This window comes from Lithobates pipiens, unplaced genomic scaffold (assembly GCF_037356315.1).
Source record: "Lithobates pipiens isolate NorthernLeopardFrog02 unplaced genomic scaffold, aLitPip1_a1.2 Scaffold_35, whole genome shotgun sequence".
Lineage (NCBI taxonomy): Eukaryota > Metazoa > Chordata > Amphibia > Anura > Ranidae > Lithobates > Lithobates pipiens.
The window spans coordinates 25,331,415-25,348,394 of NW_027507811.1; the positions used below are offsets into that span (position 1 = coordinate 25,331,415).

General features: G+C 42.7%; 1 protein-coding gene across 3 annotated transcripts in view; it reads left to right on the plus strand.

Annotated features, from left to right (window-relative positions):
* Window positions 1-7,598: 7,598 nt before the first annotated feature.
* Window positions 7,599-16,980, plus strand: part of LOC143956176 (uncharacterized) — a 176,834-nt gene continuing 167,452 nt past the window's right edge. For all 3 annotated transcript variants that reach the window (XR_013269859.1, XM_077466328.1, XM_077466325.1), the window contains exons 1-2: window positions 7,599-7,695; window positions 7,782-7,905. Coding sequence is in view for 2 of the 3 variants with exons in the window: in XM_077466328.1 (XP_077322454.1) it covers window positions 7,821-7,905 (85 nt within the window). In the remaining variant the exon portion in view is untranslated. The remainder of the gene's footprint in view (window positions 7,696-7,781; window positions 7,906-16,980) is intronic.

Below are 16,980 nucleotides of genomic sequence, written 5' to 3' on the forward strand. Positions count from 1 at the left end.
GAGTAGCAGTCAGAGACAGCAATGCCTTAGATCTCACACTGCAGATATACTGCTATTAAGCTTTAGGCACAGGACTGCCTAGGCACCCTCAAATCCCAAAGGTTGCACGGTTGTTTGTCCAGGTTGGGCCTATGTAAGTATGAATATGTCGTATCTATGGGATTCCTGGAGAAGCTAAAAATCACTGTAGTAGTCTCCGCTGCTACAGTGATCACCACTATCTTCCGGTCCTGTGGAGAGCAGCTGTCCTGCAACATTGTGAACACAGTTTGTTGCCCACTCAGCCAAGGTTGAGGTGGGGCAGTGACATCACGATTTCCACCTAATCCAATCAGAGAGCAACTTGAATTCACTATGCATAGTAAAAATTTTGTTTACTATGCAGCAGTTCAGCAATTTAGATAACAGCGATCACTGTAGGAGCGGAAAACTATTATACTGATGTCCAGCTTCCATGGGGATCCATCAGATATGGAAAATGCATATTTAAATTGGTCCAAGCTGGTCCAATGTAACTATGTTATGAAATTCATACCTGGAAGTTTGCTTTACATATCCCTAATTAACACCTTCTTCCCCTTCACCATGTACCAGGCAGGGTTCACACTTATGCGAATCGTTTTCTCCGTATCCGATTCGCATGACAGGAGAGTGTGACCGGCTCGCAATGGTCCAATGTAACTATGTTATAAAATCCAAACCTGGAATTTTGCTTTAACCACTTAAGGACCGGGCCTCTTTTTTAGATGTGTTGTTTACAAGTTAAAAACATTTGTTTTTGCTAGAAAATTACTTAGAACCCCCAAAGATTATAATTTTTTTTTCTAACACCCTAGAGAATAAAATGGCGGTCGTTGCAATACTTTCTGTCACACCGTATTTGCACAGCGGTCTTACAAGCGCACTTTTTTTTAAAAATACACTTTTTTGAATTAAAAAATAACACAGCAGTAAAGTTAGCACAATTTTTTTTTATATTGTGAAAGATAATGTTACGCCGAGTAAATGGATACCAAACATGTCACGCTTCAAAATTGCGCCCGCTCGTGGAATGGCGACAAACTTTTACCCTTTAAAAATCTCCATAGACGACATTTAAAAAATTCTACAGGTTGCATGTTTTGCGGTGCAGAGGAGGTCTAGGGCTAGAATTATTGCTCTCGCTCTACCAATCGTGGCGATACCTCACATGTGTGGTTTGAACACCGCTTTCATATGCGGGCGCTACTCACGTATGTGTTTGCTTCTTTATTTTTTTTGTTTTTTCTTATTTATTTTACCTTTTATTTTTACACTGTATTAAAAAAAAAATGTGTCACTTTTATTCCTATTACAAGGAATGTAAACATCCCTTGTAATAGAAAAAAAGCATGACAGGACCTCTTAAATATGAGATCTGCGGTCAAAAAGACCTCATACTTACAGTAAAATGCAATAAAATAAAAATGAAAAATGGGTGGAAGTGACGTTTTGCCGTTGCTTTCGTCCTACAGTTTCATAGAGACGGGTGGGGGCCATCTTCCCCTCACTCGTCTCCATGCACAGCCACTGAGAGAATCGGATCGCCTCTGCCGCTGCCGACAGCTCCGGTAAGTGGCGGAGGGCACCGGATTGCGTCAGGAAGGGGGGGGCCCTCTCCCGCCGGTGATAAAAGTGATCTTGCATCAAATCTGCCACAGAGACCACTTTTAACTTGTACCGGACCGCCAGCCGAACGCGGTGGTACTGGGGTTATGGCAGCTAGCTGCTGCCGAACAATGATATCCATCCTCAAAGTGAGGACGTATATAGTCGTGCAGCGTTCCGGAAGTGGTTAACTAGCCCCAATTAACCCCTTAAGGGCCAGGTCTATTTTTCAAACTTGCTGTTTACAAGTTAAAATAATTTTTTCTTTTGCTGGAAAATTACTCAGAACCCCGAAACGTTATATATGTTTTTTTTTTTTTCCTACACCCTAGAGAAAAAAATGGCGGGCGTTGCAATACTTTATGTCACACGCAATTTTGTTTGGAAAAAATACACCTTTTGAAGAAAACAGTAAAATTAGCCCAATTTTTTTTTTTAATATTGTGAAAGATAATGTTACGCCGAGTAAATTGATACCCAACTTGTCACGCTTCAAAATTGCTCGTGGAATGGTGACAAACTTTGACACTTAAAAATCTCCATAGGCGACGTTTAAACATTTCTACAGGTTACCAGTTTTGAGCAACAGAGGAGGTCTAGGGCTAGAATTATTGCTTTTCCTCGAAGCGATCGCGGCGATTCCTCACATGTCTGGTTTGAACACCGTTTTCATATGCGGGCGTGACTTGCGTATGCGTTCGTTTCTGCGTGTGAGCATTGGGGGGGACGGGGCGCTTTCCATTCATTTTTTAGTATACTGTATAGTGATGCTGGATGCCAATCAGAATATGCAACTGCGTTGTGGCCATCTTGGTACACCCGCCCTCGTCGTTCCGATGGACTTACCGAATGAACGGACTTGGCCACACACAATCACACCAAAGTCCGACGGATTCGAACGTGATGACGTACGACCGGACTAGAGTAAGGAAGTTTATAGCCAGTAGCCAATAGCTGCCCTAGCGTCGGTTTTCATCCACTGGACTAGCACACAGATGAGCGGATTTCTCCATAGGAACTTGATCCTGTGGAAAAATTAGAAACATGTTCCGTCAGATTTTTGGACAGCAAAGGTCCGATGGAGCCCACACACGATCGAACTGTCCGACTGATTCGTTTTGTCTGACCTTTGCTGTCGAAAAATCCGGTCGTGTGTGGGCGGCATTAGAATTCAGCAAGCGGACATCTTTATGCACCCACCGGAGTCTTGCTTTTCACAGTTATTTTTAACAGTAAGCTCAGCTTATATATATATATATATATATATATATATATATATATATATACTGTATTTCACTATATAAGCTGAGTTTACTGTTAAAAATAGGTGTGAAAAGCAAGACTCCGGTGGGTGTATAAAGATGTCGGCTTGTCAACTTCAAAACTCTAAGGCTTACTGCGGACTAGTGTGGGTGTACCAAGATGGCCGCAACGCAACTTGACTTCAGTTGCTTATTCTGATGGGTAGTGGCCTTTGCTCTTGTCATTTCCAGTTTCTAAATAAAGCAATGCTGCCCACTGACTCCTGGGAAAGGATGGCACACATCTCCCAGGAGCACAGGCGCAGAGGGAAATTACGTCAATCGCCAAGGACCAGAAGTGGCAGAATAGAAGGAACCCCATAGCAACAGCAGTTACAGAGTGAGTAAAAAAAATAATAATAATGTTTTCCAAATGTTGCTGAAGGAGAATGCTGTGGATTTATGTAAAGTTAATTTTATGGGTGGAACTTAGGGTTGCCACTTTTTCTTCAAGCCAAACCCGGGCACTTTAGCGGCGCACCGCAAAACATTTTTTTAATATACACTATAGGATTGTAACAGACCTGGGACACCTTTGGGTGCTCCAAAGAGAATAGTAATGCTGTGCACATAGTGCCCTCTCCCTCTCCTATCAGGCCCTGTTCTGAGACACATTCCTGTCTGAATATTGGGTCCGGGTTTCAGATGGACTGAAACCCAGACACATGATTCAAAACCCGAACTGTCCAGGTAAATCCTGGACAGGTGGCAACCCTAGTGGAACTCCACTTTAATGTCTTCATAGAGTTGTCCTGATGCCGCTGTCTACGGCTTGCGGGTTACCCTTGCAGGGACCCTTGGGGATTTTGGATATGATGTGGTATGGCAGGTCGGTTGTTCACGAGTCTTATTAGTTGTTGATTATGAGATTAGAAGTTGTTTTTATCCATAAGGCTATTATTTACTTCCATCTGTTTTCCAAATATTGTGTAAGGCCCCTGCATGGGCTAATTGCCTGAGATTTGGAATGTTTATGGTGTGACTATGTTTTTTTACCTATTCAAAATAATGAAAAGATTTATTAAAAAAAAATGTCTCCTACAGAGGATTTTGGGTACTATAGTTTAGATTATTTTTGCAATTCCAGTTTTATAAACGCAACCCAATATTTTATGTTTTACCAAAAAATAATATTGTGTTTGTTTGCGTGTTCATTTTAGTGTGTGTTTTTTTTTTTTTTTATGAAAATATCTGTTTGATAAATAACTGCGCAAATATCATGCCTCGTAAAAAATTGTAGCTACCACCATTTTATTGCCCAAAGTCTCTGCTTTCAGAAAATATATACTTTTTGGGGTGTTTACAGTAATTTCTAGAAAAAAAAAGTTGATTTTAATGCGTGCAAAAAAAAGAAATAAAAAATTGCCCCGGTAAGCAATCGGTTAATATATGGAAGAACGTGCCACAACTCAGCGGTTCTTGTCGGAAAACAACTATGGCTGTAGATTTTATATTCTCTGCAATGTGGTGGTGTTATATTGAGTGGAACGCACAAACAGGAAGTGAGGTCCAAGACAGACAGGAAGTGATGTCGGATACAGAAAGGAAGTGATGTAACATACAGACAGGAAGTTCTGGGTCAGAGGTGAGTTGGGAGGAAGTAGAGAGGAGACATTTCTGGAACTGGAAGCAGAGACGGTAATAAGACATTTTGAGTTTACACCCAGCAGCCCTCTCTCTGGTGTTTAGAACCCGCATACAGACTAGATATGGAACCATTTATACAACTGTTAGCTTGATCTGGGTTCACACCTGTGTACGTGTCAGAAATGCACTCAAAATTGCATGCTTTCACGAAAACGCACATAAATGTGCTTCCCTTTAACAGATCCGCAGGGGGTGCCATTAATTGTTAACGACACCCCCATGGATCTCCTAATGTGTGCATGATTTGAAAAAGTTTGAGAGTCTTCACTTCCACATTTCTCCTGTGTAGGGAACCCCATTGAAATGAATGGGATAGACACGACACAGGGAGATGTGTGCGTACCTGCATGGTATGAACGGAGCCCAATACATATCCCCAAGTTGTCCCAGATCTTATCAGACTGTCCTGGTGAACAGAACCCCACAGTCCCGAGAGTCCAGGATATGTCCCGTCACATAAATAAATGAAAGTCCACCTGGCCAAGCTGTCTAGCTGCACTTTTCCTCCCACTGACCACCCAGGCAAGGGCATATTTTGTCCAGTTGATGCCAAGGCATTTTTTTCTGTATCATTATTATTATTATACAGGATTTATATAGTGCCAACAGTTTGCACAGTGCTTTACAATATGAGGGCAGAAAGTACATTTACAATACAATTCAATACAGGGGGGATCAGAGGGCCTTGCTTGTTAGAGCTTACAATCTGGAAAGGGAGGGTCAAGTGAAACAAACGTTAATAACTGCTGATGGGAAAATTGAAAATACAATTGTTAGGTGTGGGTAGGATGGGCGTCTCTAAAGAGGAGGGTTTCTGGGATCGTCTAAAAGTTAATAGAGTAGGAGATAGTTGGACAGATTGGGGTAAGGAGTTCCATAGGTTGGGAGAGGCTCTGGAGAAGTCCCGACGAGGGAGAGCAGGAGGCCTTGGGAGGAATGAAGAGAATGATTAGGTTGGTATTTTAAGACTAGGCTGGTGATGTAGTTGTGGATGGCTTTGTAAGTAGATGTTAGTATCTTGAATTTAATTTGTTGGGTGAGCGGAAGCCAGTGGAGAGATTGACAGAGAGGAGAAGCAGATAGAGAGCTGTTGGTGAGGTGAGTCTGGCAGCAGCACTCATGATGGATTGAAGGGGGGATAGACTATGTAGAGGTTAGCCAATGAGAAAGGAGTTGCAGTAGCTGAGGCGAGAGATGACCAGGGAGTGAATTAAGAGCGTTGTTGTGTCATTGGTTAGAAAGGCGTGCATTTTGGAGATTTTTCGGAAGTTGAGGCGGTAAGATTTGGACAGTGATTGGACGTGGGACTTAAAAGAGAGTTCGGAGGATGGGCTTATAGTTGTGGTTGCCTGTACTGTGGCCTGGAACGTTTTTTGGTTTTCCTCCTACCAACAAACATTTCTTTTTGTGAGGGACTTTTCCCATCACTGATCATTACTAGAGATGGGCTCGGGCGTGTTCAAAACCCCCCACGTGCCTGATGCCACCAGGAAGCCGGAGCTGCACACGGCTAATCACAGATGGTGAGATATTTCCTGTTCCGCAGCTGCACAGACCGGGAAATGTCTCACTGCCTGTGACTAGCGATGTTGAGTGTTGGCTTCCAGGTGGGATCAGGCACGTGGGGTTTTGAACACCCCCGAGCCCATCCCATTATTCCTTGGAGATTTTTTTTCCCTTACACTGACATGTACATGGAAGGTTCACCAGTAAGGCATCTGGACCTCAAAGAGGCATAGTTAGATTTTGGTGCAAGCTCCATTCTAAACCAAGCGTAACATTTAGTGCAATGTAGCCATGATGACTTCTCACAATGTGTGCCGCATGTAATCCCCACAACATAGCGCCTATTTACAGTGGCAGGTTGGCTCGTTCCCGCGAATTACCGTACCTGTATGTCGGCTCCTTTAAAAGCCATAGCAGGCACGTGCCCGCTGCATGGCAGGGTACCCGATGCGCGTGGCCCGCGGCCACGATGTCTGCTGGCCACCCGCGATCGCGGGCACGAGGGTCAGAATTGGGATTTGTATGTAAACACACAAATACCCGTTCTGACAGGGGAGGAGAGACAGCTCTGCTGTTCCTAGTAATTAGGGACATTGATTCTCCTCCTCCAGTCAGTCCCCTCCCCCCACAGTTAGAAACACACATGAGGGAACACATTTAACCACTTCACTGCCACACAGTAATCCAGTGGCTATTTTTAGCTCTGATTGCTGTATAAATGTCACTGGTCCCAAAAAAGTGTCCAATCTATCCGCCGCAATGTTGCAGTCCCGCTAAAAATCGCTGATTGCCGCCATTACTAAAAAAAAAAAAGCCATAAATCTATTCCCTATTTTGTAGATGCTATCATTTTTGTACAAACCAATCAATATACACTTATTGTGTTTTTTTTTTTTGTTTGTTTTTTTTTTTTACCAAAAATATGTAGACGAATACATATCGGCCTAAACTGATCAAGACATTTTTCAGGAATTTTTTTGGGGGGATATTTATTATAGCAAAAAGTAAAAAATATTTTTTTTTTTTCAAAATTGTCGCTCTTTTTTTTTTTATAATGCGAAAAATAAAAACCGCAGAGGTGATCAAATACCACCAAAAGAAATCTCTATTTGTGGGAAAAAGGGACTTCAATTTTATTTACAACGTCGCAGGACTGCTCAATTGTCAGTTAAAGCGATGCAGTGCCGTATCGTAACAAATGGCCTGGTCATTAAAGAGGGAAAATCTTCCGGGGCTGAAGTGGTTAAAGCCAGATACATCCTAAAAACATTTATCCAACTGTCTATCCAGACAGAGCCTCTGTTTTATAGACCAGAGACATCCTAAATATTCTGGGAGGGTCACAGGACCTCACTGTTAGCACTACAATATAAACACAGACCTGACAATAGGTGGGGATTATGAGAGGTCAGAAGTGACAGTTGTTACTATCTGTGTCTACACAGACTTCTAAAGCAGTAAAGAAAAGATCTGGTGGACCATAACACCCAGTATCTGTCTTTACAGGAGATCCCCCATCACAGTGCCTCCACCTCGCTGCCTGACAACAGAGGTAACCTGTGCCAAGAAGATCCTAGAAGTCACCCAGAAGATCATTGATCTGCTGACAGGAGAGGTGAGCGGTGGTGGGAATTCTGGGACATTATCCAGTAACAGACAAGGGATGTGTCTGGATGGTGACTGTATCATTGTGTGTGTCAGGTTCCTATAAGGTGTCAGGATGTCACTGTCTATTTCTCCATGGAGGAGTGGGAGTATTTAGAAGGACACAAGGATCTCTACAAGGACGTCATGATGGACAATCAGCCGCCCCTCACATCACCGGGTAAGAGGAGACTTTATTGTAAAGGAGAGAGCAGTACGGAGGGTCCACCTAGATCCCCCATCATCTGATAAACACATAGAAACAATGTATTCAGTCAGTGTGTGTGTTTCCTACAGATGGATCCAGTAATGGGAACCCACCAGAGAGATGTCCCTGTCCTCTGTATTCCCGGGATTCCACACAGGAACATCAGGAGATCCCACACCATCATCAGGTAGATGGGATTGAGCAACCACAACACAAAAGCATTTGTAAGCTACGAGAAAACATCTTTCTGTGTAACTTCTCTGTAACTCATCTCTGGAATTTAGGATGAAGAAATAAAAGACATCAAAGCTGAGATTAAAGAGGAAGAAGAAGAGACATTGGATAGTGGAGCTTGGCAGTCTATGGAGGAGGGGGAAATGATTATAAAAAGTAAACAGGAGGAATCTTCTCTACATATGGACACAAGTGAGTAAAAAACACTAAATGCAGAAAGAGCTCATATGTATAGATTGATGACCGAGGATATGTAGACTTTCCCTACATCAAATAAGATAATCTCTACAAGGGCGTCATGATGGAGAATCAACCACCCCTCACATCACCGGGTAAGAGGAGACTTTATTGTAAAGGAGAGAGCAGTACGGAGGCTCCACCTAGATCCCCCATCATCTGATAAACACATAGAAAGAATGTATTCAGTCAGTGTGTGTGTTTCCTACAGATGGAACCAGTAATGGGAACCCACCAGAGAGATGTCCCCCTCCTCTGTATTCCCGGGATTCCACACAGCAAGATCACACCATCCCCCACCATCATCAGGTAGATGGGACTGAACATGTAGACTTAAAAATATATTCTAAACTATAAAAAGGACATTCTTCTATGTAATCTCTTTTTCCATTTTCACAAAATGTATTCTATCTTCTCTGGAGTTTAGGACGAAGAACTTAAAGACATCAAAGCTGAAGTTAAGGAGGAAGAAGAAGAGATGCTTGTGAGTGGGGCTCAGCAGTCTATGGAGGAGGGGGAGATGATTATAAAATGTAAACAGGAGGAATCTGCTCATTATATCAACACAAGTAAGTAATAAACTTTAAACGTAACAACAATTCACATTTTCATTTTACTTCTGAAGCTCAATACAACATAATGTCCTCAAGGAATGAGGAGGAGATACTGTACACCATATGAAAGGTCCATCTCCATTCCGCAATATAATGTCATGTTCCCAACAAATGAGGAGGAGATACTGTACACCATATGAAAGGTCCATCTCCATTCCTCAATATAACGTCATGTTCCCAACAAATGAGGAGGAGATACTGTACATCATATGAAAGGTCCATCTCCATTCCTCAATATAACATCATGTTCCCAACAAATGAGGAGGAGATACTGTACACCATATGAAAGGTCCATCTCCATTCCTCAATATAACGTCATGTTCCCAACAAATGAGGAGGAGATATTGTACACCATATGAAAGGTCCATCTCCATTCCTCAATATAACGTCATGTTCCCAACAAATGAGGCGGAGATACTGTACACCATATGAAAGGTCCATCTCCATTCCTCAATGTAACAATGTCATCAGTATACAGTTGTTACTCGATGAAGTATAGTTTGAATGTATTGTATATTTCATCTGAATTATTGATAAGGTGATTGCAAAATGTGAAAATACATTTCTTTTAATATTGCTTTCTTATAGATGGTCTCCATGTATCTCCAGATTGTGATGCAAAAAATAATGATGTCAAAGAATGTTCTCCAGGATTAAATCCTATTCCTCAAAATATACACCACAGACCATATCATTTGGAGACAGCAAGGGATCCGTCTAATTCTGAGGAACCTCCTGGTCAATCACATACTGGTACATCAGACATCCATCTCAGACCAGCAGATCCTTCACTGTCCTGTATGGAGTGTGGGAAATCTTTTAAAATTAAATCTAAACTTCTTATTCATCTCAAGTCTCACACCAACATGACTTTTACATGCTCAGAGTGCGGGAAATGTTTCAGTGAGAAAAAAGAACTTCTAAGACACCAGAGAAGACACATAGGTGAGAATTCATATTCTTGTTCTGAGTGTGGAAAGTGTTTTACTCACAAAAGAAGCCTTTTAAACCACCAGAGAACCCACACAGGAGAGCGTTCTTATTCGTGCTCAGAGTGTGGGAAGTGTTTTACTCTTAAAGGAAACCTTCTAAATCACCAGAGGAGTCACACGGGGGAGGGTTCTTTTTCATGTTCAGAGTGCGGGAAATGTTTTACTCTCAAAGGAAACCTTCTAAAACATCAAAAAATTCACACCAGTCAGCGTTCTTATTCATGTACAGAGTGCGGGAAATGCTTTACCCACAAAGGAAACTTTCTATATCACCAGAGAATTCACACGGGAGAGCGCCCTTATTCGTGTTCAGATTGCGGGAAAAGTTTTACTCGCAACACAACCCTTCAAAAGCACCAGAGGAGTCACACGGGGGAGTGTCCTTTTTCATGTTCAGAGTGTGGGAAAGGTTTCGCTGTGAAAGGAAAGCTTCTTAAGCACCAGAGAAGTCACATGAGCGAGCATACTTTCTCCTGTGCAGATTGTGGGAAATGTTTCACTAGAAACCAAGACCTCATTGGACACCAGAAAATTCACACGGGTCAGCGTCTTTATTCATGTCCAGAATGTGGAAAATGTTTCCGTTGGAAAATACAGCTTCTGAGACACAAGATCACTCACACTGGTGATTATCCTTATTCGTGTTCAGAATGCGGGAAACGTTTCGCTGCGAAAGGAGAACTTCTTACACACCAGAGAATTCACACTGGTGAGCGCCCTTATTCGTGTTCAGAGTGCGGGAAATGTTTTATCGCGAAGCGCAACCTCCTTGCACACCAGAAAATTCACACGGGTGTGCGTCCTTATTTATGTTCAGAGTGCGGGAAATGTTTCACCGAAAAAGGAAAACTTTGTATACACCAGAGAAGTCACACCGGTGAACGTCCTTATTCATGTTCAGAGTGCGGGAAATGTTTCACTGTGAAAGGAAGCCTTCTCAGACACCAGAGAAGTCATACGGGTGAACGTCCTTATTCATGTTCAGAGTGCGGGAGATGTTTCACAGTGAAAGGAAAGCTTCTTAAACACCAGAGAAGTCACACAGGAGAGCGTCCTTATCCGTGTTCAGAGTGCGGGAAATGTTTTAGGTGTAAAAGTCATTTAACTAGTCATCAGAGAACACATACCCGCTGATGTCGGATTAAAGAAAAATCTTGACAAGCGCACTCCGTTATAACCTTTTTATTGAAGACTGTAAAATCCGTACGGTTCCAAAGACGTCAGAGGCACGGGAAAAAGATACTGACGCGTTTCACACCACTATGGGGTGCTTATTGCTACCAGAAGGTGGGCTGACTATATATATATATATATATATATATATATATATATATATATATAATATATATAGGGGTGGAAAAAATCAATCAGAAGGCTTCATGTAAAGGACCGCCCACATGGGCACGTCAGCCCAAATTCCAAAACTTATAGGAAGCACCTGGAGTCATGCAGGTGTATGGGATGTTCAATCTAACTTAGACAATCCCAATGTAGACATACCAGGATTCCTATACAGCACAAAGAAATACGCCGAAGTGTGTACACCCCTCACATACAGCTTGTATAACAGTGTAAATTTTCTGTCCCCTCAAAATAACTCAACACACATTAATGTCTAATCCGCTGGCAACAAAAGGGAGTGCACCCCTAAGTGAAAATGTCCAAATTGGGCCCGATTAGCCATTTTCCCTCCCCGGTGTCATGTGACTCGTTAGTGTTATGCCTTGTACACACGGTCGGACATTCCGACCACAAAATCCGTCGGATTATTTCCAATAGATTTTGTCCTAAACTGGTGTTGCATACACACGGTCGGACAAAGTTGTTGGAAAATCTGAACGTTCGGAACGTGATGACGTTATTTCGTTACGACGGGACTACATTGTGGCTAGTAGCCAATAGCTTTGGTCTTGTAATTTGATCTGAGCATGTGTGGCACTTTGTCCGATTGGAATTCTCTACAAATGATCGGAAAAAGTCTGATCAGATTTTTTTGTCGGAAAATTTGAGATCCTGCTCTCAAATTTTTTCCGTCGGAATTTCAGATGGAAAAAGTCCCATAGAGCCCACACACGATTGGATTTTCTGACAATATAATCCCTTTGGACTTTTTCTGTCAGAATTTCTGACCGTGTGTACAAGGCAATACAAGGTTTCGGTTGTGAACAGGGAGCAGCAGGTGTTTTAAATTTGGTTTTATCACTCTCACTCTCTCATACTGGTTACTGGAAGTTCAACATGGCACCTCATGGCAAAGAACTCTCTGAGGATCTGAAAAAAAAAAAAGAATTGTTGCTCTACATAAAGATGGCCTAGGCTATAAGAAGATTACCAAGACCCTGAAACTGAGCTGCAGCACGGTGGCCAAGACCATATAGCGGTTAACCAGGACAGGCTCCATTCAGAACAGGCCCTCGCCATGGTCGACCAAAGAAGTTGAGTGCACATGCTCAGCGTCATATCCAGAGGTTGTCTTTGGGGAATAGACATATGAGTGCTGCCAGCATTGCTGTAGATGTTGAAGGGGTGGGGGGTCAGTCTGTCAGTGCACACTGCATCAAATTTGTCTGCTTAGCTGTCGTCCCAGAAGGAAGCCTCTTCTGAAGATGATGCACAAGAAAGCTGGCAAACAGTTTGCTGAAGACAAGCAGACTAAGCCCTTGTTCACACGGTCGGAAAATCCGTCGGAATGTGTCCTATCGGACCGTGTTGTCGGATAATCCGACTGTGTGTGGTATGCATCGTACTGATTCCGTCGGACCCAATTTTCCAACATGTTGGAAATATTTCCCGACATACTCCGATCATGTGTAGAGAAGTTTGATCGGACCAAGTGCCACGCATGCTCAGATCAAATTCCTACATCAAAGCTATTGGCTACTAGCCTGAATGTAGTCCCATCGTAACGAAATTACGTCATCACGTTCTGAAAGATCGGATTTTTCGCCAACTTTGTCCGACCGTGTGTATGTAACAGTTTCGGACAAGATCCATACTGAAGCAGAGCATGATCCCCTCCCTTCAGAGACTGGGCCGCAGGGCAGTATTCCAAATGATAACGACCCCAAACACACCCCCAAGACAATCATTGCCTTGCTAAAGAAGCTGAGGGTAAAGGTGATGGACTAGCCAAGCATGTCTCCAGACCTAAACCCTATTGAGCATCTGTGGGGCATCCTCAAACAGAAGGTGGAGGAGCGCAAGGTCTCTAACATCCATCAACTCTGTGATGTTGTCATGGAGGAGGGGAAGAGGACTCCAGTGGCAAACTGTGAAGCTCTGGTGATCTCCATGCCCAACAGGGTTAAGGCAGTGCTGGGAAATAATGGTGGCCACACAAAATATTGGCCCAATTTGGAAATTTACACTTAGGGGTGTACTCACTTTTGTTGCCAGCGGTTTAGACATTAATGGCTGTGTGTTGAGTTGTTTTGAGGGGGCAGCAAATTTACACTGTTATACAAGCTGTACACTCACTACTTTACATTGTAGCAAAGTGTCATTTCTTCAGCGTTGTCACATGAAAAGATAGAAGAAAATATTTACAAAAATGTGAGGGGTGTACAGGGGCGGACTGACAACTCATGGGGCCCCCGGGCAATAGGAGATTATGGGGCCCCCAGGCAATCAGACATTATGGGGCCACACAGTATACACAAACACACAGACACAGTATACAATCACACAGTATACACAGACATGTTTCTATTGGGTGAGAAGGTACTGGAGAGGTGGGGCAGCTATAATCTCAGGATTTTTAGACCAAAAGGAAGTCAGTAAGGGACATTTTAGAGACAGATGTAAGAAAAAAACACAGATTTTTACATACTGTCCCTGGTTTTACTGAGGCTGGCAACCCTGATGGGGCCTCCTAGTGGCACGGGGCCCTCAGGCAGTGCCCGAGTGGCCAAATGGTCAGTCCGCCCCTGGGGGTGTACTAACTTTTGTGAGATACTCTATATATAAAATGTTGATGTGTCAATAAAAACCCTACAATACAATGATCTTATTTTTGTATTTGTTCTATGTGCCACAGGGTCACTGGAGAAAAATATACAATCAACACTAGTAAATATAATAGTATAATAAAAAAAATATATACTTATGACTACGTTGTGAACACAGGACCATGAATAAAACATCACAGTATAAATAAGAGAAGAGATTGAACTCAAATCTGCACAGGGATTGGTATTTTGTAAAAACGAAACAATTATTGCGCTAGGAAAAATAATATAAAAACAAGCTGCAAATAAACCCCATCAAATATCCCTATGGTAAATGTAAATAATAAAAAATAAAGTTGCGCTAAAACTGTGAATAATAAGTGAAAAGTTGATCTCAGTGTGATGAAATACCCAAGCAATAAAAATTCATTAAATGAAATAAAAGTCTACTCAAAGTCCTTTCATATTCTCACACACTATTAGTGAAAAAAGTGTCCGTACTAAATGAAAAGCAAAGACATAAATGTTCAATCGAGCCCCTGCAGCAATAGCCGACACCGACCAAGATCCTGACCGCAATGGTACATAAGGGTCCTTACCAGATCAGATGGACTCCCTATTAAATGGAGTTGTCTGGGCAAGCAGACACAGTCTCGGCAGGGACTTTTTTTTATTTTTATTATTTTGTAAAAACTCCCTGAATGAATCAGACGGGGGACACACAACTACAAAACACCGCCATATAATATAAGGCCTCTTGCATGCGATACTCCATGGATGCCCTCACAGAAGCTCTTGATCTAGGAGGATGTCTATGGATGACCTCCTGGAACAAGAGAGCCATCCTGTAGCCGTCTTTTGGCTATAGCTCTGTAGGGAAGTGCTTAAAATTGGGGGAGTCATGAGTTGCCCCATTACACAATGATATCTTCCAAAAAACAAGGAGTATTTTAGACCCTGAGTCTAAAGGGAGACCTTTATATGGATATCAACCCATTGTAATTATATAAGACTTTCCTGCCATTTACTATTTGCAGGTAGACAGCCTTATAAATCATCTTAGTCAAAAACTGTGTATCTTTGATTCTGTGTTCATTAGCATATACATCATTTTCCCTATAGATGGTAGACCTGGGCACCGTCAATATATTCGTTTCGTTCTGTTCCGTTTCGTATTAAAATGAATTCATACTTCGTATTTCGTGTCCGAAATTCAATTTCAATTTGTACGAAATACGAATTGTCGTTAGGTTCGTTAACTTGTACGAACGTTCGTTACGATGAATTTAAAGGCAAAAATATATCTCAATATGACAGTCGATGCTGTTGGAAGTTTGGTTTTTATCCGAAATACGAATTTTCGTTAGATGAGGGGCTCCCACCATCCCTGTGCTGTGCTGACTTCCTCCTGGGGATTCGTAAACAAAAGTTTGTATTCCGTACAAAATTTGGACGCATGGCAATACGTATTTCGGATCCTCCCGAACGTACAAATATAGGGAAATTCGTACGGAACGAATCGCACATGTCTCATAGATGGACCAATAAGAAGCGATTGATTTTTGCCACCTCTGCAGTTTCACCAAATCCACTCTTTGCCCTCCCCTGTTTGATTGGAGCCTTAGATTCAGATCTAGTACCTCCTCATCAACTTACAGGTAATTTGGGAACGGGATTTGGCCTTCTCCTCTTTCTGCTCATCCAGGAAAATTGTATTTGAGACTGTGATATGTATTTTGCTTGGATTTATGTATTGAGTATCTTTTGAGTCTAATAATTGTGTTATTCTTTAATACAGAATTAAATGAATGATCATATATACAGTTGACTGATACTAAGTTTTCCTGAAGAAGCCAGTGTTATGGCGAAACATGTAGAGACGTAGTCAGTCGTACCTTTCTATGCACTGTATTATCTGTTTTCGACAGTAACATGTTGAGTTTTAAGATGTCTGTCTGAATACATGTAGAACTCCCGAAGGAGCTGCTGGTTTTATTTGGGCTTACCGTTACCTCACTTGTTTGCTTCTCCGTCCTGGGGTTCCCGTGGTAGATGTCTCAAAGAATGTGGAAACCGACACTGAATCCTCTTTTAGGTTATTTATTTAGAAAAAAATACAGTTTCCTGACAGACTCCATGGCAGCAACGTGTGGGTTAAGTCCCGCCTCCACTACCCTATAGGACACTACTCCCATAAATCTTTGCTCCCTGCCCATGGCCGTGTTCTTTTTTTGTCCTCCTCCGTAGGACCCATTACGGTCTTTCTACCTGAAGATTGCTCCCACATGATTCCGTTGTTGGTTTGGCCGAATAGCGACTGTGGATGGAATTGTCGCATGACTCCGTTAAGCCCTAGCTACTAGCGGGGTATGGAGTGGGCATTTGGATATAAGCGCTGGAGGAAAGCCAGGAGCCTAGCCACTGGCAGGCAGGCTGCGCATTTGGTCGGATAGCCCAGCTAAATAGCAGGTGACCTATTTTGCCCTGAGAAGTCCGGTATGTATTGTGCTTACCTTCGGCCTGGAGACGATCGTGTGGGAGCGGTAAGATTGTTCCTCTTTTTCATGGCAGCAGTTTGTGTTTGTTCCTTGCCTTTTCTCCTTCATTTTCCGTTCGTTTTTTTTGTGTCTATGTCTGTGGGTATAGGCATGGCGGCCGGATTAGCCTGCGTTCCAGCCGCCGCTCACTTCCTGGTTTTCGTTGATAGGTTCGTTCTGCGCATGCGCGAGTACGGCACAGGATCGAGGCTTGGTTCGCGCATGCGCGATAGCGGCAAAATGACGCTATTCGCGCATGCGCAGTAGCGGTGCACAGGACGCGGTGATGACGTCATTAAGGCGCCCTATTTAAACATAGAAAATAGCCTGCAAGCTTTGGGAATGCTTGCAGGTTATTACGTGACTTCCCCTTGTCCAGGATTTCTGCTGTGGAGGTAGGTGGCCTTCTGGGAAGAAGGGGGTGGGCGTGTGTGTGTGTGTGTATGGTGCCCTCAGCCTTACTTATATGTCTTTGCAGCATTTATGG